At 44.8% G+C, this 22,288-nt stretch overlaps 1 protein-coding gene and 1 pseudogene across 3 annotated transcripts in view; one reads left to right on the forward strand and one right to left on the reverse strand.

The window, feature by feature from the left end:
- Window positions 1–4,759: 4,759 nt before the first annotated feature.
- Window positions 4,760–22,288, reverse strand: part of AP2B1 (adaptor related protein complex 2 subunit beta 1) — a 126,279-nt gene continuing 108,750 nt past the window's right edge. For all 3 annotated transcript variants that reach the window (XM_059147282.1, XM_059147280.1, XM_059147281.1), the window contains 4 exons: window positions 19,269–19,353; window positions 18,232–18,318; window positions 11,651–11,805; window positions 4,760–5,223 (listed from right to left, as the gene is read on the reverse strand). In XM_059147282.1, coding sequence (XP_059003265.1) covers window positions 5,149–5,223; window positions 11,651–11,805; window positions 18,232–18,318; window positions 19,269–19,353 — 402 coding nt within the window. In that variant the 3' untranslated portion in view covers window positions 4,760–5,148. The remainder of the gene's footprint in view (window positions 5,224–11,650; window positions 11,806–18,231; window positions 18,319–19,268; window positions 19,354–22,288) is intronic.
- On the forward strand, window positions 8,403–8,835 carry LOC131815554 (large ribosomal subunit protein uL24-like; annotated as a pseudogene).

Genomic DNA, 22,288 nt, shown 5'->3' on the forward strand with positions numbered 1-22,288 from the left:
TGAATGAAACCAGGGAGGGAGAGCGAGAGGCTGCTTGTGAACATCCTCCTCTAATACCCGTATGGTGTGAAGGAGCCGCTGAGCTGTCCTCTCTGTCCCAGAGCGCTGGGACAGTCCTGTTTCAAAGTGATACTTCGGGAGATTAAGTCCTTCTGGGTCCAATCAACCTCTAAATCAGCCTTCCGAACCTTGTTGGCAGCATCACGAATGGCAGGGCAAAAGCTAAATGAGAAACTGAGATGGCAAGTTTGCAGCCAACTCGGAAACTTTTCAAGAAACATCCTTGTTGCTAATAACATGTCTGGGGGCTGGTTGGGATTCTAGGATTAGTGCTCAGGAGATAGAAACGGGTAACAACGGGGGAGGTGTGATCGTTCCCAAGTGCCACACCAGGTATTAAAATAAACAGGCTCTTGCCTCCTGGAGCTGGGGGTGGCAGGGAAGAGAAATCTGGGTCCAAGCAAAATCAGAAAAAGCATCAATGCATGAGGTGGGAGTAGGAAGGCTCAAACCCCGGAGTCCTCAACTGTTTTCAGGCTTCAGAAACAACGTACCTGAGATCTCAGTATTTCCTAGTTGCCATTCTGGCAGCTGAGAAAGTGCAATGGGAGGTCAAAGCCTGGGGCCAGCGTGGCCTGCTCTTAGTTCTATGTACTGGTAACTTGGGGGCTTAGCTGGGCCAGCCACTAGCCTGGTGGTTGAGTGCAGAGGGACAATGGAGGGCCCATTACAGAACTCTCAGGGGAACTCAAAGGGAAATCCGTAGTATCTTGGGGTAAGGACACACATAGGGCGTCTGTCACACCTTACCTGAAAAGTGGGGAATTTAATGCCAGATTCACGGGGTATGGTAGGCAGGTATCATGTGCGTGAAAATTGCTTTCCCATTTTTCCTTTTTTTTTCCCCCTAGAATGGTTCTGGACAACTGCCATTATATTTGGCAACTTTTTTTTTTTTTTAATATATTTTTAAAAACTGAGGTATAGGCGAAATACAATGTGTTCAATTCAGGTGTACATCGCGGTGATTCCACAGTTACATATACTATGAAACCTTTGCCCCAGTATGTGTACTTTACAACCCGTCACCATGTGGAACTTGCACGTTACTGACTGTATTCCCTTTGCCGCTCACCCCTGTGACTTATTTTATAACGGGAAGTTTGCATCTTTTCATCCCCTTCTCCTATCTCACGGATACCCCACCGTCCCAGAGCTTCAGCATTTCTTCCCGTTACAGGAATACCAGCATTCATTTAAGAGTAAGTAGGCATACCGGAGTGTCTTTCTCTGGTAGCTGATTTTCGACCCCAGCTGCACGGTACAAATACCGGGAGTTCTTCTAAAATGCAGATAGCCCCCACACTCCACCCGAGCCTGGTTGAGCACAAATCATCGGGTTTTTGAAACTTTACATGTGGTATTCATGTGCACCCAAGAGTTGAGAGCCTCTGAGGGGCAACTGGCTGGCTCAGTCAGTGGACCGTGCCACTCTTGATCTCAGGGTTGTCAGTTCAAGCCCCACATTGGGTGGAAATTACTTAAAATCTTAACAAAAATGTTGAAAGCCTCTGCCCTGAGAGTTTGCCCAACCTGGTATCATTCTTAGTTGGTGAATCCCGACAGATTTCAGGAAGGCCCATCCCTCTTCATTTCTTTAACTTTGAACCTTAACAAAGACCAACCCTGGCCCCGCTACTTCCCAAGTGTCATTCCTGTCACAGCTTGAGCGAACCGCAACCCCGCAACATGATGACAAGCAAACAGTTGCTGGCTTCCAAAGACCGTTCTTTCACGGAGTCTGGACACCCAAGTAATGAAAGCGGCTACTGTTGAGCACCGTGCAAAGCAGCTAATGCACAGTCACTCTAGTGGTGACAGGTTCAGGTCCTAGTCTGAGGGCATTTGGGGTTGGATCCCTCAGCCTCCTTCCCCCGCTCCAGGTTGTGAGACTTCAGAGGCTGTGGCTCATCAGAATCTAGGGTGGGGCCTCTAGCTTGACACCACCTGGGTCCTGCGATGCAGGTGACTAGACTTGAACTCTTAAGGAAGCCTGCTTTCAAGCATTGATTCTATTCACTGGGAAACACATGAGGCCCAAGTTCAGGTCCCAGCAGCTTTTATGCATTTCGAGACAAATCATGCTGGGTAACAGAAAACTGGTGAGTAGTTCTGCTGTGCTGCCTCTGCTTCCAGGGCCCTAGCAGGGGCCCTGCCAGGGAACGCAGCTGGCTCCCGCAAGCAGGTCCCGCCTGTGGTGGCGGTACAGGGCTTGGTTAACAGGAGCCTCTGCAAAAGGTACAGGATTCCTCCTCAGGTCAATCTTATTTCATCTGGCTGAATCCTGGGAGGGTTGGGGCAGTCGAAAGAAAAGTTGTAGTAGTATGGTTCTTAATGCCTCACCCCGCTCCTGGGCAGCAGTGTTGTGTCCCAGAGTGTCAGTTCTGGAAGCAAAGTATACACCACAAACTTCATTTTGTGTAAATGAGTTTATTGACGAAGACACAAGGTCAAGCTTCCCCCAACCCCCACCCTCCCCAAGAACAGATCCGAAGAATGATAAGCATTCTTGGGGCACCATTTACCCCTCCCACTCCCAATTTCTCTCCAGAGTCCCAAGCTGCACAACACAGACACACGAAACAGGCTCGGGCAAGGATAGACACTCAGGGAATCTCTGACCAGCAAGAGTTCTGGGTGTGTGCGTGCTTCCCTGCCCTTCGTATGACACCGGCCGACGTTAACAAAGACAAACCGAGGCAGAGGAGAGAGTGGAGGGCAGGCTCCACTGCACCTGCCCACTTCAGCCGAACTCAACATGGGCCAAAAGGGAAGCTGCAGGGGAGGCAATAGGTGCTGTCTCTTCAGGAGAGAGGTCCTCTTCCACGGAACAGAATCCCTTCCTAACCACACAGGGCAGCCTCCCCAAGGCGTGAAGAATTCCCGGACTGGCTCAGGAAGGTGAGCTGAGAACAGTAGCGGTTACACACTGCTGCTGGGGAGGTTGACAGAAGCCTCGTGTCGGGGGCAGAGGGACATACTCTGGTATAAAACTGTTCTGTCTGCTTAGATGACACATACACTTCCTTGTGGAACAGCAGTTTGCTCTGAGATGAGAACACGGTATTTGTAGTGTGAACCTTCTTCATTGCCTGTGTCCATCCGGCTCCACGAATGATTTGCCAACAAGGAAACTACCAGCCCGCTTTTCTACCTAACACATATATGCCCTGTGCTACTTCCTGTTCTCCACATGCCTCAGGGGTGCTGAGTGCAGGACGCGAGTTCCTCCCCTTTTCCCCGTACCCCTGTCCCAGTCATTCTTCTCGTGGAATCTCAAGGTTTAGGAAACTGCTTTGGGGGACCCACTCCCCCCAAGCTCTGCAGCTAGTATGAATCAGGGTCATTTAAGATATGATTGGACTCTGGGGTGGCTTCTGCTCTTGTTTTCTAGGATTCCTCTTTTTGGCACTCACTCTGAGGTCTGAGTTCAACGTGAGTCCTTTGGGCCCCAAAGTGCCTGTTACTTGTGTAGGGCAGCTGAGAAGAGCGGTCATGTTCATAGATCCTGAATAGTGGGTACCAGGCAGTGTGACAAGTGCCCAGAGATGTAAGTGTGGACGCTGCTACAGTTGGTGCTTTGGGCCCAAAGCATCCTTTGGCAAAACACACCCAAAGTGTTAAGGAAAGGGATTTCACACCTCCCACCTTCTGAGAGAGGACAAGATTGCCTGACCCTCTGAGATGGTCCCAACTGCTGTGGAGCCTAAGTAATAGGTCAGATCAGAAAGCTAATGGGATGGAGTGAGTCTGTGGCCTCTCTGAGCACACCCCGTCTCACTTCATCAGCACCCGCCCTGCTGGCCTCAGGAACCGGGGCTCCTGGAGCACGTGGGGAAAGTGTACGCTCTCACTCTGGCATCTGGGGGTACCTTCCAGTGAAGAGAGATACTCTGCTGCCACCTGATGCCAAGGAACGGACTGCCAAAATCAGTGTGGAGTATGAGAAGAGCCATAAAGGAGGAGGCACGGAGAGGGCAAGAAAAAGGCATTGAAGAAAGGAAAATCAGTGAGACACTCCTGTAGTGAAAACAACACTGATGCGGATTTAGGAGACCAAGTCCCCACCCCGCCCAACAGCTAAAAGGCCTCAGGCAGCTAACATCTGTTTACCTTTTGTCTTTTACCTTTTGTCTTTTTCCATTTTAGGAAAAACAGGGCTGGTGTTATTAGTTAAAGTCTGTTTTAACACTAAAACCATGATTTTTGATCTGAATTGGACCTGAGAATTAAATTAAATCCAGGGAAGGGAGTGAGGGAAGCCCATTTTGGTTCCTGTTCCCCATCTCTACAAAAACTCCTTGGTCAGCGTGATCTGTGTGTTAGATGGAGGGAAAGGAATGTAGTAAGTTCTAATCTCTCTAAGCTGTAGGACCCAGAGGTCCTATATGCTGCCCCCAAAGCACCTGACAAGGAAGACCCCCCCTTCCCAACTGCAGAGCTATCAAATGAGGTAACACGGGGTAGGTGGAACTACAAGGAAAGGGAGTTTGGAGACAGAAAAAAAAGTGAAAACCCAAATGACGAGGGACAAGGTGGCCATGGATAAGGAACCCTTCCCAGGGTGGGCAAAGAACCACATCTCTTCCTCCAGGACTGTGTGGTTCCTGGCGGTCAGTTGTTTTAACACTTTCTACCAGGCATGACGCTATTCCTTCTCCTTCTCGTATGTACAAAAATATAAAACAATAAAGTGCAGTTTATGTTTCAGTGACACTTTTCCTTGCTTTAATATTTTTTGTCTTTTTCTGCTTTTGAAATGAGCTCTCAATTACAAAATATCAAACTACACTCAAAAATGCCAGCCACTGGCACACTACGGAGAAGCTCACAAGTAAGGACAGATCGCAGCGGCAGGTGGCAAGAGGTGGGACGTGATCGAAGCAGTGGTTACAAATGTTCACAGGAAGCTAAAACTATCCAACAGGTTGTGCCCTAATGTTAGCACAGGTTACACTAGTCACTACCTTGGTGGGCGGCCTCAGTGTGTTTGGGTTGAGATTCTACACGGCAATATGACTTCTTCCAGTTAAGAGTTCTTGGCTTTGCACCAATCACAGCGTGGCTGGAGGGCCCCGGACCAGTCTATTAGTTTTTCAAAATGCTGTCGTAGACCTGATAGATGTATTGGGAGACTTCAGGAGCTCTGCACTTCAGTGACAGCTGTTAGGAGGAAAAGGAAAAGATTAGTATGGAGGCTGGCATGAGCTCAAAAGGTATCCAAGACTCAATTCAAGAAAATCTCTTTCTGTTTCAAAGAGAGAGGAGCTTCTGTCACTGAGAAGCCAAACTAGGAGATTCTGGTAAGAAGTTCTGTGGGTCTGAAATATTCAATTTAATCAGTGTCAAGTAGTGCTGTGTTTCCACCTAAATTCTCTGTGGGTCCACGAGATTTGTAATACTAATACTAAATACCAATACTAATACTAAACACCTCAAAACCCCTGGCTGTAAGGGAAAAGCTGCTCCAGGGCTTTGCTAAGAGTCACAGGGGTTATTACCAGATAAGAAGGTAAGGGCTAAACCCTAACTCACTGGTGGTCACTTCGACTGCCTGCCCCAGTCTCCCACTCAGATAAGGATGGTTATGTCAGGCCCGGTTCAACAGGATGTACGATCAAGTGAAATAAAAGTGCGGTATGTCCAAGGTACTAGTCCTTTCTGTCTCACATCGAGGACACCAAACACACTGTTAGGGAAGGAAAACAAGAACATGAGAGACTTCGCGTACGCAGACAGCGATTCATGGCAACAGCTTCCTCACACACTTGCTGCCTCCTCCAACAGGCAAATCAGACACTCCTGAGGCCGCTCCTCTGCCCCCTCGCTTCCTCCCATCTCACAGTTACCAAACCAACATAAAGACACTGAAAATGATTTCACTGCTGAACACTGAGGTTTTCACTTGGAGGTTCAATGAGCACAAAACTTAAATCCAGATTCGAAATCTTTGTATCAGATTAGGAAAAATATTATTGACACTACATAATAGAAACCTGCAAACAGCATTTAGAACCACAGAATTTAATGTTTGCTTTCTGCATTACTGACAATATTGTCCTCCTCTGTTAGGGCCGACAGGAGGAAGTTGTCCTTCATGATCCAGCACTATGAGATTTTAGAGTCTTTTACCTCTTTATTCTCAGACACCAGATGATTTCATACAATACACAAAAGATGAGACTGTTTTTGGCAAAAATATCAAGATATTGGTCAGCCCTGAATTTCTTGAAAAACCTCACATCCTCAAAACTTAAAGTCGGATTTAAAAAATGCAAAGGACAGGGGCGCCTGGCTAGCTCAGCTGTAGAGCAAGTGATTCTTCATCTCAGAGTTGTGAGTTCCTGCCCCACCTTGGGCATAGAGATTACTTAAAAAAAAAAGGGGAGGGGCAAAAAACAAAACAAAGCCAGCCAAACAAAGGAACATCAAAAGAGGCTCTATTTATTTACAGCTTTAATATTCCGCACTTCCAAAGTTGCTGCTTGACATTAATCAGGAAGACAATTCTAACAAATGTAAACACACACACACACACACACACACACACTCCCAAACAAAAAAACCCCAACTACTTTAAGAATATAAATATGCATAGAAAACAGCTCCCTACTTCGTTCAAAGCTGCAGCCATGGCATGTCCCTGACTTTCAAGCTCCCTATAGAGGCAATTCTGTACCTCCTCCTCCACAGCCTCTCCACTGTCACTGTTGTGGAAAATTCTTGTGGGAGAGTAAGTGGGTTCAGAAGAGGAGGAGGAGAGGAAGCTAAAAAGAGTAAGAACAGCCTATGGGAGTTAACTCTTAGACTAAAGAGGGGTGGTTCCTCTCCCCCCAAATATTTTTTCCACATCTTTGTAACAATACTTGAACATCTACCAGTTGGGAGACAGAATTTTTTTTTTTGGGGGGGCGGGGTTCATGACTGATAAGGAAATGCCTCCCTCTTCAAAAGCCCAATCTGCCAAGGCCAACAATGGGAGGAAAGGGGAGCAGTCATGGACTGATCAGACCTGGACTTTGAGTTTCTGGTGCTCTTTGGAAAGGGGCGGGGGTGGTGGTGATGAGGAAGAATCAGTCTCTCCCTCTCTCTCTCCCCTATATCATACTACGCTCCTCCATTCCCCTCCCCCACCAACCGCCAAGCCATGCCAACCTTTAACAAAGGGTTGGGTTTAGACTTAAAACTCATCTGTTGCCTTCCAACTAGTACAGCTAAGACAAGCTAGAATGAATTACAAAAAAAAAAAAAAAAAAAAAAAGAAAAAAGAAAGGAAAAGAAAAAGGATCTTGTTAAATCCTGAAGCAAGTACAAGGGAAACATACATTATAAGAACAAAGCAGCTACAGAATTTGACTTAAAAAGCTAGGACTCTGTGACTCATTTTGTATGGCTTCTAAGGGAAAAGAGACCTTATTAAAGTTTTAACTTTTGAACTGCTGGTTTACTTATGTGAGATATCTTTAATATCAACCACTCAGGAATTATCACCCCTCTAGGCCCATCAAGGAAAGAAAAGTCACTTTTCACGGCTAAGTAAGCCAAGGGCTTAACATATCTGCTTCTGGTTTATAGTCTGGAACACGCTGTTCCACCAGAGACAAGTTATCTTTCCAAATAAGTTGTAGTTACTTGGAATGATGGGGCCTCATCCTTATAGGATAAACATTTCAATACAGTAAGGACTGGGTAAAGGGTGGGGGGAGTGATTTATCAACCCCTTAGGAGGCTAAGGGACCACTGGTCCTCCTGCATTAGTACTGGTTCAACCAGATTGCTTTCCTCCTTAATACCTAGTGGAGACAGAGTAATATTGTAATGGGTGTTTAGGGTGATAGAGGAAAGGGGATGGACCCACGGGATTCTGAAGTCTGTAGCACCATTTAGGGAATGGATTAGGTCTGTATCAGATGTTGAGATGGAAAATTTGGATTGTTCTGTGGGCAGAAGAAATTTAGTCACCAGATGGATGGAAAACAGGAGAGAGGGCAGGTTGGTGTAGCTATAAAAAGGCACCAGGAGTCAAGGTGGCTCAGTGGGTTAAGCATCCAACTCCTAATTTGGGCTCACATCATGACCTCAGGGTCATGAGATCAAGCCCCACATTGGGCTCTGTGCTCAGTGGCAGTCTGCTTAAGATTCTCCATCTCCCTCTCCCCCTACTCTCTCTCAAATAAATAATCTTAAAAAAAAAAAAGGCATCATGAGGACAAAATCCCACTGCATTATTTCTTACAACTGCACTTAAATCTGTAATTATCTCAAAATAAAAACAAAAAAAAAAAAAAATACATAGGCAGCCCTTTCCTTTTGCAGCCATCACAGAAGCACCAGCGGCCAACATGAAGTTCAATCCCTTTATGACTTCTGACCAGAGCAGGAACCGTAAATGGCATTCTAGTGCACCCTCCCATATTTGCAGGAAGATGATGTATTCCCCACTTTCCAAATTGCTGAGACAGTACAATGTGCGATTCACGGCCATCCGAAAGCATGATGAAGTACAGGCTGTGTGAGGACACTGTACAGAGGTCAGCAAATTGGCAAAGTCATCCAGGTTTACAAGAAGAAATACGTCATCCACACTGAACGAGTAGAGCAGGAGACGGTGGACAGCACACCGTCCACAGGGGCACTCACCCTGGCAAGGGGCTTAGCAACAGACTCTAACTGTACAAAGACTGCAAAAAGATCCTTGAGCAGAAAGCCAAATCTCATGAAGCAGGAAAGGAAAAGGGCAAATATAAAGATGAAACAATTGAGAAGCAGGAATAGGGTAATCTTATGTATGACTGTAATTAAAAACTGTTAAAATGGAAAAAAAAATATATAGGGGAAGAAATGTCTTTCAACAGGTGAATGGATAAGCTGTTGTACACCCATATGGGGGACTACTACTTGGTCATAAAAAAGAACTTTAGATACTTATTTAATGACCTGGGTAAATGTCAAGAGTATGGTGCTAAATGGGGAAAAAAAAATCTCAAAAAAAAGATTCCATACTGTAAGAATTTAAATTTATATAGCATTCGTGTGAAAGCCTATAAAGGGAGAGGGGGAAGAAGGAATGTCTGTGGTAATGGACGGTTCTGGGTCCTGCCAGTGGTGGTGGTTATCTAAGTCTACATACGTATGATAAGACTGCACGGTGCTATACGCTCCCTGACTGCCACCATCAGCAACAACAAATAGTAATGCAGGACTTGGAAATATCTAATAGTGTTGTACCAACATCAATCCCCTGTTTGAAAATGTACTATGGGGGTGCTTGGCTGGCTCAGCTGGTACAGCATACAGCGCTCGATCTCTAGGTCGTGAGTTAGAGCCCCATGTTGGGCATGGAGCCTGCTTAAAAAAAAGAAGAAGAAAAAAAGAAAATGTACTATGAGTGTGTAAGATGTTATCAATGGGGAAAACTGAGTGAAAGATACATGGGAACTTGGAACCATTTAAAAATTTTTTTTGTGGGTCTCATATTATTTCAAAACAAAAAGTTAAAAATTTTAAACAGGGGTGGTTTGTCAAGCATCTGCCTTCAGGTCAGGTCACGATCCCGGGTTCTGGGATGATGTCCCACATCGGGCTCCCTGCTCGGCAAGAAGCCTGCTTCTCCCTCTCCCACTGCCCCTGCTAGTGTTCCCTCTCTCACTGTGTCTCTCCTCTGTCAAATAGATAAATAAATTCTTTAAAAGAAAAAAAAAATTAATCAAATTATATTTAAGACAGTGACATTAAGAGGTCCTTCTCAAAATTCTCATTATCCTTACAATGAATACCATAGGAAAGGTCAAGAGATAGCCTGAATTCTAAGCACAACACACCTACCAACAAACTACATGATCTTGAACAAGTTGCTAATCGTTCCTTATTTTAATTTTAATTTTTAATTATTTATTTTTAAAAGATTGTATTTATTTATTTGACAGAGAGAGATCACAAGTAGGCAGAGAGGCAGGCACAGAAAGAGAGAGGGAAGCAGGCTCCCTGCTGAGCAGAGAGCCTGATGTGGGGCTCGATCCCAGGACCCTGAAATTATGAACTGAGCCAAAGGCAGAAGCTTAACCCACTGAGTCACCCAGGTGCCCCCCTCCCTTTTTTTTTTTTTTTTTTTTTTTAAGAGAGCAGGAGAGAAGGTGGTTAGAGGGAGAGGGAGAGACTCTTAAGTAGACTCCAAGCGCAGCAGCATGGAGCCAAACATGGGGCTTGATCTCAAAAGCCTGAGATCATAACATGAGCTGAAAGCAAGAGTCAGACGCCTGAACTAACTGAGCCACCCGGGCGCTCCAAGTCATTAATCATTCTCAACTTTGGTTTTCTCATCTGCAAACTAGGAGTAATCATGCTTCTTTAACTTAGCTGAGATGAAAGACTGTATACAATAAAATGGATGATAAAACAAAACACACACTCTCTCTCTCTCTCTGAGCACATTTCTAAGGAAGAAAATGGAAGTTATTTTACAAAACCTTGATTTTATAGTGAAGACCTGCCATTCCAAGAACAGCACAGAAGGGCTTTTTCCTTTCTTAGGGAACTCAAAGTAAATGATGGGGATTTTCTTTCCAAAAAAGACAAGACTGTTGGAGGACAAGGTGGGTGGGAGGAGTGTCTACTTCATGGAGGAAGCCTGAAGTTCCCCACTCACAAAAATCTAGCCTGACAGGACCAAGCACGTGTGCGCACACGTGCACACACACACTTTCCCAGCTACTTCAAGGGAGGGAACTAGTAGGGAAAACACCAAGAATTCTCAGTTCTGGGTGGTACTATTCCCTTGATGAATGCTAATGAAAACAGACTTGGCTGTTAAAATTACGGAATGCGGTCACAGGCTTTTCTTAGCTAAGTGGCTAATATGCCCCCTTAGTCTCCTGTTTAGCCATTCAATATTGAACGGTATTCTCTTCTGTCCCTTCCTTCAAAACAGCCTACAGAAGCTTCAAAGATAACCAAAGAAGAAGATATTGTCCCGTCTCAAGGGCTTTTATTTTACAACAGGCAATGACAGGCAGCATCCTACTGGGATATCACACTTCACAACAGCAAACACATGTCCGGTGCCTGCAGTGTAGTCTTTGTTGTTCAAGGCAATCGCTCCTGCTCTAAAAATATTGCCAGATTTAAATTTTGGTCCAGTATGGTCCTAAAGGAGTTTTCCCAACTACAGTCCCCTTGTCGTCTTCCAACGGTGTGCCCCAGTTTTGCCTTACCTTTCTCAGCAGGGTCTTCAGGGCATACAATGCAGCTAAAAAAAAGGCTCATGTGTCTAGGACTCTGACAGCCTTAGATCATGAACTCTAAAGCAGGAAAGAAGGCCTTCTGGAAATGAGCTATGGAGACAGGCCTCTGAGCAGCTTGTTAGAGCACCATATGCACAGAAATGCTAGGTGAGTACTGCGAGTCACTCAGCAAACACCAGGGGAAGTCTGCAGCACTCCTTAGAGAAGATCACTGGGGACTTCTTTACTAACTGCTTGTTTTGGCTATCTGGGGTCTGAAGCACCTCTTCCAGGTCTTTCCACCAGGCTAGAAAAAATGAAAGGGCTCTGACTTCACTTCTTGCACCCATCTACCTCGAGAAAGGACTTACCGTATAATTTGGGTTTCCTGGCTGGATACGTAGCTCAGCCAAAATCCAAATACCATTAGTAAGCTTCAGGGATTGGTACAGCATGTCCTGCCCTTCCACATTCCTCTTGGCAATAGTATAAACATTGTTGTTTTGCAATTTGCTGGAAACAGTGTCTAGAAACAGAGATTAAAAATTCCACACCTTCAGTTAAAATATTAAACAAATGTGCTTTCCTGACATCCGTATGAGCCACGTGCACACAGTCTCCCAAGACGTGCCATCGTGTACGCGCACACGCACATTTCAGACAGCCCTGCTCCCGCAACAGCACAGGATGAGGAAGAGGCTCTTGAGGCGCCTAACAGATTCCAGGACAGAAAACAGAGGAAGGTGCAACTAGACATGAGTGTAAACGTCACCTGTGGAGATTATGGTGGGTCAGCAGAGTGGGTAATCTTAAACTAGGCATTAGATAAAAATGCTCTGAAGTGGACACAGACAGCAATGGGTATATGTGTGGTGCCACAGGGACTGGTGTGTAGGTGTTCGTTTCCAGAACCCCAATCCCAGAGCTACAGGGATACACAGACTGGTGCTCAAATCCACACTCACTCCCCAAGTCGCTGCTACTTCACCGTGAGCCACTCTGGCCTCAACTGCCAGAAAAGGGCACAGAGTGGCAGAAATCGTGCAAGTCAAATTTATTAACTTGGAAGCTTAAGAATTTTTTTTTTAAGCAGGTAAATCATTTCTTAAGCCTGTACGGAATATCATGTCTCCAAATGAATAAAGAAAAAGTCTCAACCAAAGATGACTACGACCAAGCTCTATATACCCTGATCTGGGGCTGCTAGTCACAGCAAAAGCCTTTGGAGTCACCAACCCAGGGTGACAACAGGTTGGTGTTTGGGGTCCTTCCTGTGACTACCACATCAAAGAGACATGAAAGTCTGGAATGAAAGGTCATTTCACTCTCCTTGCTCTCTCACTGCAAAGAGGAGAGATGCCAAAGCATCAGAGAAAGAAACGTAGAGAATAGAGACGGCAAACACTGCTTCTTTTTTGATAGCTTAGAATGTTCATTTCTGATGAGAATTCTAAATTTCTCATGCTGACTTCAGTAATTCTCCACATAAAAATCCATCCTATTCTGGTGCACTCTCTGGGAAAAGGAGGCAGTGATGGCTGGCCTCGCTGCTTTCCAAGAGCAGCAGCTCTCTGAGCACAGGGATCCTGGAGTTTTTCATCACTGTGCTTCCCCCGGGTACCAGGGACACAATGGGCACTTGCCATCGACACCTGTGAAGAAGCCTCCGACTCCAGGGTTGGAGATGCCGAGACTGATATACTGCCGCAGGCACTGGAAGCCACCTGCAGTTCTTGCTTTCGTGTCTTTTCCCCACATTCAAACCAGCAACAGCTTGGAGAGGAGGCACGAGGACCCAGTCACTAAACACCTATGCCACATTTACTTGTGACTTGACTCTTGGCCTTTTTCCTCCAAGGTTTTCACCAACACCAAGCAGAGAAGCTATAGCTTAAGAACCAGCTATCTTTGAAGAGCTACAAAGTCCATCTCAGGATCATTATATGCAATACTGTTGGAGGAGGGGGCCTCCATGTGCTTTTTAATCACCTTCTCAGGGGTCAGGCAGTTCTGCCACCTTGGTTCCCATAATGAAGGGCTCTTGCTGCTTAGACTGAGTTGCTAGGCAACACCATCAGCTGGAGTTTGGTGAATGCGTTTTGATAGGACTGTCCTGTTTTAAGCCATGGGGGCTTGTTTTAAGTTGTAAAAGTCACTCTAACTTTCAGGGCTCTTGCCCATTTCCGAAGAAACAGGACACACACAGGAGCCTTTCTTTACCGAAGAGCCGCCTTTTTGCACAGGCGCAGACACATTCTAGACCGTGTATATAGTAAAGCCCAGGTTCCTACAGACTTCTCATCATTTTACCAGTTAGGGAAGAGAGGATAGGCTAAGAAATGAAAGCACACAAACACATTCACCCTTCCAAAATTAGAAAACAGGTTAAATAGTTTATAAATAGGGAGAATAAACAAGTTCAATGAAGGTAAACTTTAATACATTTAGGAAATATTCTGGTCAGAGACCTGGCTCTGCTCCTACTGAATGGCTATATACGATTTCTACCAGAAGACTAAATGAAGGAAGGGCTCTAGAACTAAGTATATGAGTCAATTTTTATAAATCTTAGACATTGGGTTAGAGCTTGAGGATGTAGAAATGAAAGAGTAGTTAGACTATGCTAAATGTTCTTGTTAAGAATAATGATGGGAACCAGATGCTAGGAGGCTTCCTAGCCATGCTGAATACACTTTTTTTTTTTTTTTAAGTTTATTTACTTATTTATTTTTAGTAATCTCTGCATCCAATGTGGGGACTGAACTCTCGACCCTGAGATGAAGAATCACATGCCCTTCTGACTGAGACAGCCAAGGGCCTCTTGACTGGGATACACTTCTTGACAAGACAGAGTTTTTCCTGGGAGTGCAGGGAAATCATATGTAATCTCACCACTGTTGTGAGAATCTGAGAATGAGAAGGAAATGTAAAGACATGGAGATGGGCCCCAAAGGAGAGAGTAAGAAAAGATGTCAAATAGGTTTATGTTTGCTTTCAGATGTGATTTCTTCCGGTTCATTTGTCTTCTTTCCCAAAGCTGGATCTTTGAGTTTGTGGCCTAAACTCTGAGGAGGTGTGGATATGATCTTCAACTTCCTACTTTAGCAAGGTCACACTTTTTCCAGAAGCAACAGGAGGGAGGATGGTACTCTTATTAATAAGAGAATGGTAAGGGGATATTTGCACTCGGGGCCAACCAAGTCCAAAACTACCATGACTGTTAGAAACAACACTATTTACTGCTCGAGCAACCAAACTATATTTATATTCTGGCCAGTGAAGCATTTCATTTATGAAATCTTCCACAAGATAGGATTAAAGCAAAACAGAGAAACAGAACTCACCCCTATCTAAGTTCTCACACTAGAAGAAAGATCTGTCCTTTACCATAGTGCCTAACTAGTGCTTATAGACACAATATGCCCCCAGAGATTTTCAGAATAAACAATTAAAAAAAAAAAGAACAGGTTTGTATACTGCTTGCCAGAAAGATTGCTTTCTAGAGCTGCAACTAGTTCTTGTGCAGTTAAGATAGTGGTCCCAGATATATGCTAACCCCAAACATAGCCATCATGGTAGGCTGCAAAACAGATTCATGCAGAACTGAACACCAATAGAGATGACAAGGCTAGGAAGCAGGGCGGCCCATACGTTAGTGCCTTCAAGATTTAAAATTTTCTAGTATTTACACAACTAGTGGTCCCACAAGTACCCCATATCATACATACCTTTCTATTCAGATCTGATTAATTATTAAGGCTTGGAAAGAGGGTTTCTTGTTTCTTCTCTAGAAAGAAATCGAAGAGCAAAAGTAAAGGCAGAAGGCTAGGTTGGTAAAGTCCTTAAAGTCTGTGACTTTGTACAGCCCCCAAAGTGTTAGTTCCATCTGTCAAATGTCTACTCTGGCACAGAAAAGCTATTTAAAGTGTTGGTGCTACTGTGATTAGGGCAGATCAGCTGGGAAGGATAGTATTTTTAGCTCCCAGCTAGACCCAGGGTGTTGAATCAGAAGGCACTAAACCTGGAAACGTACTGTTAATAGAGCCCTCAGGACTGGAAGGAAATATAAAGGCCAGGCCACTCCAGACCTTGGGATGGATGCAGAAGAAAAGCTAGAAAGATCAGTTGCAGGAAGTGGTCCTGCAAGATTAGCCGTGACTTTGTGTGGAAAAGATGGCTTTGGGCTCCCAGAGAAAAGAAAAATGGCCCTTCTACTCCATGTGCGGTGTGGCCATAAAGTGGTATGTCACGGAGAAACCGATTTGCTGGTATTTGGAGCACCCAAGGCAGTGAGGCACTGGCAGGAAGCCAAGGCAGAACTGATCAAAACTGAGTTTGCTCTAAGAAACTGTGCCAGGCTACAGCAGAGGACGCAGCCCCACTGGGAGAAAGGCCAGACACCTCCTCTTTGGCAGGATCATAAATGTACACCGAGATGCCACAAGGGTTCAGAACTCCAATCTGGAAGGAGGGGGATCTTTTCTATTATTTTGGCAGGCCAGACTAAAACCGTCAAACCTCAGTCATCCAGGCTTTTTTTTTTTCTTTTTGAAAAAGCATTTCCCTTTCAGACTGGACATCTGAAACCAAATCTTCTTTCCAATTACCCTGTGACTTTTTTTTGTTGTTGTTCTTTGTAGGCCAGTGTTTCTCAGATCATGCTCAAGGGAACACTGGGGTTGGGGCACCTGGCTGGCTCAGTCAGTGAAGTGTGTGACTCCTGATCTCGGGGTTGTGAGTCTGAGCCCCACATTGGGTGCAGATTACTTAAAAAGACAACCTTAAAAAAAAAGGAACACTGGTGTTCTACAAGATATTAAAAATAAGCATTTTGGGGCACCTGGGTGGCTCAGTGGGTTAAAAGCCTCTGCCTTTGGCTCCGGTCATGATCCCAGGGTCCTGGGATCGAGCCCCGCATCGGGCTCTCTGCTCGGCGGGAAGTCCGCTTCCTTCCTCTCTCTCTCTCTCTGCCTACTTGTGATCTCTCTCTCTCTGTGTCAAATAAATAAATAAATGAAATATTTTTTAAAAATAAGCATTTTGGGGACGCCTGGGTGGCTCAGTTGGTTGGACGACGGCCTTCAGCTCAGGTCATGATCCCGGAGTCCTGGGATCGAGTCCCGCATCGGGCTCCCAGCTCTGCGGGGAGTCTGCTTCTCTCTCTGACCTTCTCCTCGCTCATGTTCTCTCTCACTGTCTCTCTCTCAAATAAATAAATAAAATCTTTAAAAAAAAAAATAAGCATTTTGTGGTTTTAAATTCTATGGTCCATAAACTTAGTTCACAATGAGTTAAACAGATTTCCTCAAGGGCGGACTCCTCAGCTTTCATGTGTGCTCACCTACAATGGCAACATCCAGCAGAGGCCCATCACATGCTGCATTTCTCAGCTGCCACTGACACAGAACCCCCTTCTATTCTTTGGGAGAGAAGTGTTCCCAGGAGAGCAACACATGAAACGCTGCCATGGGACCAGCTACCACAGGAGTGACTATAATGAAGGGTCTCTTCCAAACCAGGTACGGCAGCTGCTTCTCTAACAGGATCCGCTCTGGTTCTCACCGGGAGCCACTTTGGATTCTGCACTTGACAGCTTCCTGCAGCACAGCTTTTGACCACGGAAGGCTACCCAAGCTCCTCCACTCATGACATGAGGTTTGTGGTAACTGACCATGAACCTCAGAGAGGGCAGATAACACTGTCTCCTACCTAGAATACGGCACCAAAAGCAGCTCAGTTTGAGTATGATTTTTTGGTGAAAATGCAGCAAAAATGTAGGTTTTGTTTAATAATCATACACACATAACCAGTCGGGGTGAGAAATCTAGACCAAGAAATGTTAGGAAGAAGGCAGATGTGTGGTGTTCCTGAAGAGAATCAACTTAGTAGTTACTCCAATGGAAATTATACAAGACTATCTCCTCAGACACCTCGCCAAGGGCTCAGGAGAAGCCCCGTAAGAGAAGATTTGTCTGAACACAGAGGATGAATACATTGCAGAGCCCCAAACGATGACAGTTAAAAAGAAAAGGTTGGAATGAGAGGACTGTGAGTTTCTCCCCCTTCTCTGAAGTCCCATATTGCCTCTTTCTCCCAGTGTTATGCTCTAAAGACACTGGGACAGCAGCACGCCAAAAACCCCACACGAGAAACACCAACACACAAGGAGGAAATCAATAAAAGAGAAGGTACTGACTTAGCACCAAGGCTCATTTTCATTCAAACTCAGAAGGTTGTGCACTAGTCTCAAAAAAGAGTGACTGGGACCAAGGCAGGACAATGTGGAGCTCAGGGCCCTTGGATTCCTGAGGAAACTTTGTGAAACAAGCCCTATCACTATCAAGCTCTAGGGACTGATAGCTACTATTTCTCCTCTTGGGTTACTGCTTTGATGTTCTATTATGGTAATAAAATGAACTACAGAAGGGTCTTGGGCTTTTTAATGATGACTAAAGAGGTTAGTATTATCCTATGAAAGTTGATACAAGGGAAGTTTAAAAAAAAAGAGCTAATTTAATCAACTATGATTAAATTATTTTTTAATAACAAACACAAGATTCTACTTAAGGATCTCAGAGAGTTCCCTTTCTTCCAATACCACAGGCTGATAGAGGAGAGAGTCCTCTTAATTCCCAGGAGGGTTTACACCCTCAACTGGCGCTTCAGCCACTGGAGGCTCCCCAGAGGGCGCAGTGCGCATGTACACGACTAACACCAGTCTGACTACTGAAGAACTCGGTGGATGGACCCATCCTAGTTTGTTTCTGAATCTGTCAGCTTGGAAGTAATCTAGCACCTACATCAAAACACCTCAAGTTCTTAAAGAGAAGTTTACAGGTCAAATATCTACCATACATCCATCAGAAACAGGCAGATGTGGAAAGAAGAGGTGAGTAAAGACAAAAATTTCAAATATCTAATAAGATGCACATGAAATTCAGTCATTACTCACCAGCATTTAAATGGCATTCCTTAATCTGAAACTGAAGTTCATTTTCATTGGGAATATCCTTCCATGTGGCAAGGAAGACCTGGCGCTCTGTATGGGGAAACAGAGGGAAAGGACGGGTGTGCACAGTCTGTCGATATTCTGATTTCTGGCACATTACCCCATTTCTCTTTCGGAGTTCTGGCTCTTACAATACATCCAGGAGCAGCCTGGAACTGGAGCCAATTCTCAGCCATGCAGAGGTGCTACATTCCACATCAAGTATTCTCCTATCCGCAGCAGTAAGACACACCAGGAGAAACTCACATCTAGGGTTTAGTCTTGGCTCCACTGTTTTCCTATGTCATTACTTTGGGTAAGTCTTCTGATCTTTCTGATCCTTAATTTCATCATATATAATTACATCTGTCCTGCCTACCCAAAGAGCCACTGTAAGAGTCAGATCAATTCAGTACCAATACAATTAATATGTACCAGTATAAGCAGTTTTATTAGTTGGCGATTTCATAAGTAAGAGAAGAGAGAAACATCAATAACCACATGGGGTGTACTGATGTTTATTACAGATTACTTAATTCTTATTTTGAGACAGTAAGAACTTAGTACAGGGCTGGCTAAGTGCTCAATTTGCATGTATTATCTCGTCCAGCTTTTACAATAACAGTTTCTGCTTTGCAAACTTGGAAACAGAGACTCAGAAAAGCTAAGCACCTTGTCACAATCACACAGCGAATACACAGCCAAGGTGAGATTCAAATCCGCATCTCCTTGTCACCAAACCACTGACTCCGTGCTGGTGTGACTGGATTATTCAGGTAACTAGCAATATGATACAGAGACCAACAGCAAGGCAAGATCAACTGTGACTCATGAGAATCCATATGATCAGCAAGTATTCGACCTTTAGCCTTAACCCCACTCCTCCCCAAGCCCCCTTTTTAAAAATCTCAAAAGAACTTGTACTTCTGGGTTATGCTCTGCCTGACATTCAGAGGAAGGGCAACAGTATATTTGGCAGAAGGACAGGAGGACATACTTACCCATTTTGCCATCTTCTACAAAAAGCACATTGAGTGGGATGAGGCAGCTAAAGTAAAAGACATCAATATTGTTTTTCACAGCCACCTGCCAGGAAAGTAATGAGGGAAAATTAGGACATCACCGGAAGCCAGGTAGGAGGGAAAAGGCAGTATGTGTCTGGAAATCTATCACTCTATTTCTTTCCTCTCTCAGACAGTTCAGGACTCCCCAGACCAAGACCTACCAGCCCATATGCTGCAAAGCACATCCTTATTCATTCTACTGTCAGAGCACTGTGAGAACCTGCAACTCTACCTCTTTCTAGAAGGAACCCCTGGAGGGAGAAACTGAAGACACAAGTTCTGCATCAATAACCCCCTGAGGGGCACCTGGGTGGCTCAGTGGGTTAAAGCCTCTCCCTTCAGCTCAGGTCATGATCCCAGGGTTCTGGAATCAAGCCTCACATTGTGCTCTCTGCTTGGCGGGGAGCTTGCTTCCCCCGCGCCGCCCCTCTGCCTGCCTCTCTGCCTACTTGTGATCTCTGTCAAACAAACAAACAAAATCTTAAAAAAAAAAAAAAAAAAAAAAAAGAATAACCCACTGAGCTATTGTTTGTTTCTACAGTTATTAATAGAAGCCTGTTACCACTTACTATTAATGATATTACTTCTTTTTTTTTTTTTAAAGATTTAATTTGTCAGAGAGAGAGAGGGAGAGAGAGCGAGCACAGGCAGACAGAATGGCAGGCAGAGACAGAGGGAGAAGCAGGCTCCCAGCTGAGCAAGGAGCCCGATGTGGGACTCGATCCCAGGAAGCTGGGATCATGACCTGAGCCGAAGGCAGCTGCTTAACCAACTGAGCCACCCAGGCGTCCCTACTTCTTTTTTTAAAAAAGATTTTATTTATTTATCTGACAGACAGAGATCACAAGTAGGAAGAGAGAGGGGGGGAAGCAGGCTCCCTGCTGAGCAGAGAGCCCAATTCGGGGCTCGATCCCAGGACCCTGGGATCATGACCTGAGCTGAAGGCAGAGGCTTTAACCCACTGAGCCAGCCTGACGCCCTCTTTTATAAAATCTTATTTTTCAAGTCCTACAGTTGGAAAAAGCTTGCTGGGTCAACCACTGTTAAATCTGATGACTAGAAGAAGGAAAGGTGCAAGTGAAGAAATGCAACCTCTCCTCACAAGATGCGGCTCTGACTTAGGTAGGCTGCGATTTTACGCCAGCCCTTTCAGCTCAGAACATGCTGTTTGCAGTTCTAAAAAGCTACACTAAGTACTTTTATTTAGGGGTGACACTGATTGGTGAATATACCCAGGGACAGGCAGGTTCACTGCAACAGATTACAAAAACCACAGACTGTACGAAGGGAGTGGAGGAGGAGGAGGAGGCGAATTGCTCTAAACCACCACTTCCCACTGGTTTCTGTCACTAATGACTCTCCCATCTATGGTCTTGGCACCACTGGAAAATGTTTCTCTGGGCAAGTTCTATAATCAGTAACCGTGACTATTTCTCTTTTATTTTGTTCTAAGCAAATAAAGTAAAAAACTGCTATCCCCCCGCCCCTTCAGGGCCAATGTCTACACTTCAACAGCATATCTAGCTTTTTACCAAAACTTTGGCAATCGGATCCAAATATCCTTTTTTGAAGTCCTTCCAGTTCTTTTGTGCTTATTATCAACTCATCTCCCCCAGCTTCAACAGTACCTTTATTTCCTCTTCATAATGTGCTTATGTCTACTTGACACTGTCTTTCTCTTTTCTCTCCCATAAGAACCCATCAAATTGGGGCACCTGGGTGGCTCAGTGGTTTAAGCCTCTGTCTTCGGCTCGGGTCATGATCTCAGGGTCCTGGGATCGAGCCCCACATCAGGCTCTCTGCTTAGCGGGGAGCCTGCTTCCCCCTCTCTCTCTGCCTGCCTCTCTGCCTACTTGTGATCTCTCTCTATCAAATAAATAAATAAAAATCTTAAAAAAAAAAAAAAAAAAGAACCCATCAAATTACTTTCTTTGTAACTTGTGCTTTTCAATTACCAGTCCACTAGGAGTTTCTGACCTATGTCCCATAATCTGATGTCCAGACGGCAGGATTCTTGAAAAGCTTGAGTCTGATAAATATAAACAGAGTAACTAACTGCAGGAAAGAGGTCCTCAAACACCCTTTTAGATGTACTAGAGCACCACTCAGAAAGATTTGTATCAGTTGTGGGCTGCTGGGAAAGAGGTGTTTTCTAATTCATCTGGTACTCAGCAATAAGAGAACTGTTACTTCAGATATGGGCACCAAGAAGATCTTGAGGTAGTGCCAGGCTCTGCAAAGGTTATTCAGAAGAGAAAACTGGATGGTATAGGTGACCCTGTCTGGGTTATAGAAAGGTCTTATGTGAAATGCAAGTGATTATCGTTACTATTATCTTTAAATAAAAAGCAGTCCTATTTCACAATGTGCCAGTCATTCAAACATTCATTAAGGTTTACTATGTCCCAAGCATTTGAGATACAATGAAGAATACAGAAAATACAACCTTTGTCCTCCGGGGGATTATATTACTGTTTTTTTTTTTTTTTTTTTTTTTTTAAGGATTTTATTTGAGAGAGTGAGCAAGAGAAGGAAAAACAGACTCCCCGCAAAGCAGGGAGCCTGTCGTGAGGCTCAATCCCAGGACCCTGGGATCATGATGCCGAAAGCTAACTTTTTTTTTAAAGATTTTATTTATTTATCAGAGAGAGAGAAGGGGAGAGAGTAAGCACAGGCAGACAGAATGGCAGGCAGAGGCAGAGGGAGAAGCAGGCTCCCTGCCGAGCAAGGAGCCCGATGTTGGACTCGATCCCAGGACGCTGGGATCATGACCTGAGCCGAAGGCAGCTGCTTAACCAACTGAGCCACCCAGGCATCCCCCATTAGTGGTTCTTAATCAAAGACATATTAGAATCACCTGGAGAGATTTTTCAAAACTGATGCCAGGGCTTCATCCCACGTGAATAACGATCTAAATCTGGGACCTGGTGTGTGCATTATGGACAAAGTCCCTAGGA

Source organism: Mustela lutreola, chromosome 15 (genome assembly GCF_030435805.1).
Source record: "Mustela lutreola isolate mMusLut2 chromosome 15, mMusLut2.pri, whole genome shotgun sequence".
Classification (NCBI taxonomy): domain Eukaryota; kingdom Metazoa; phylum Chordata; class Mammalia; order Carnivora; family Mustelidae; genus Mustela; species Mustela lutreola.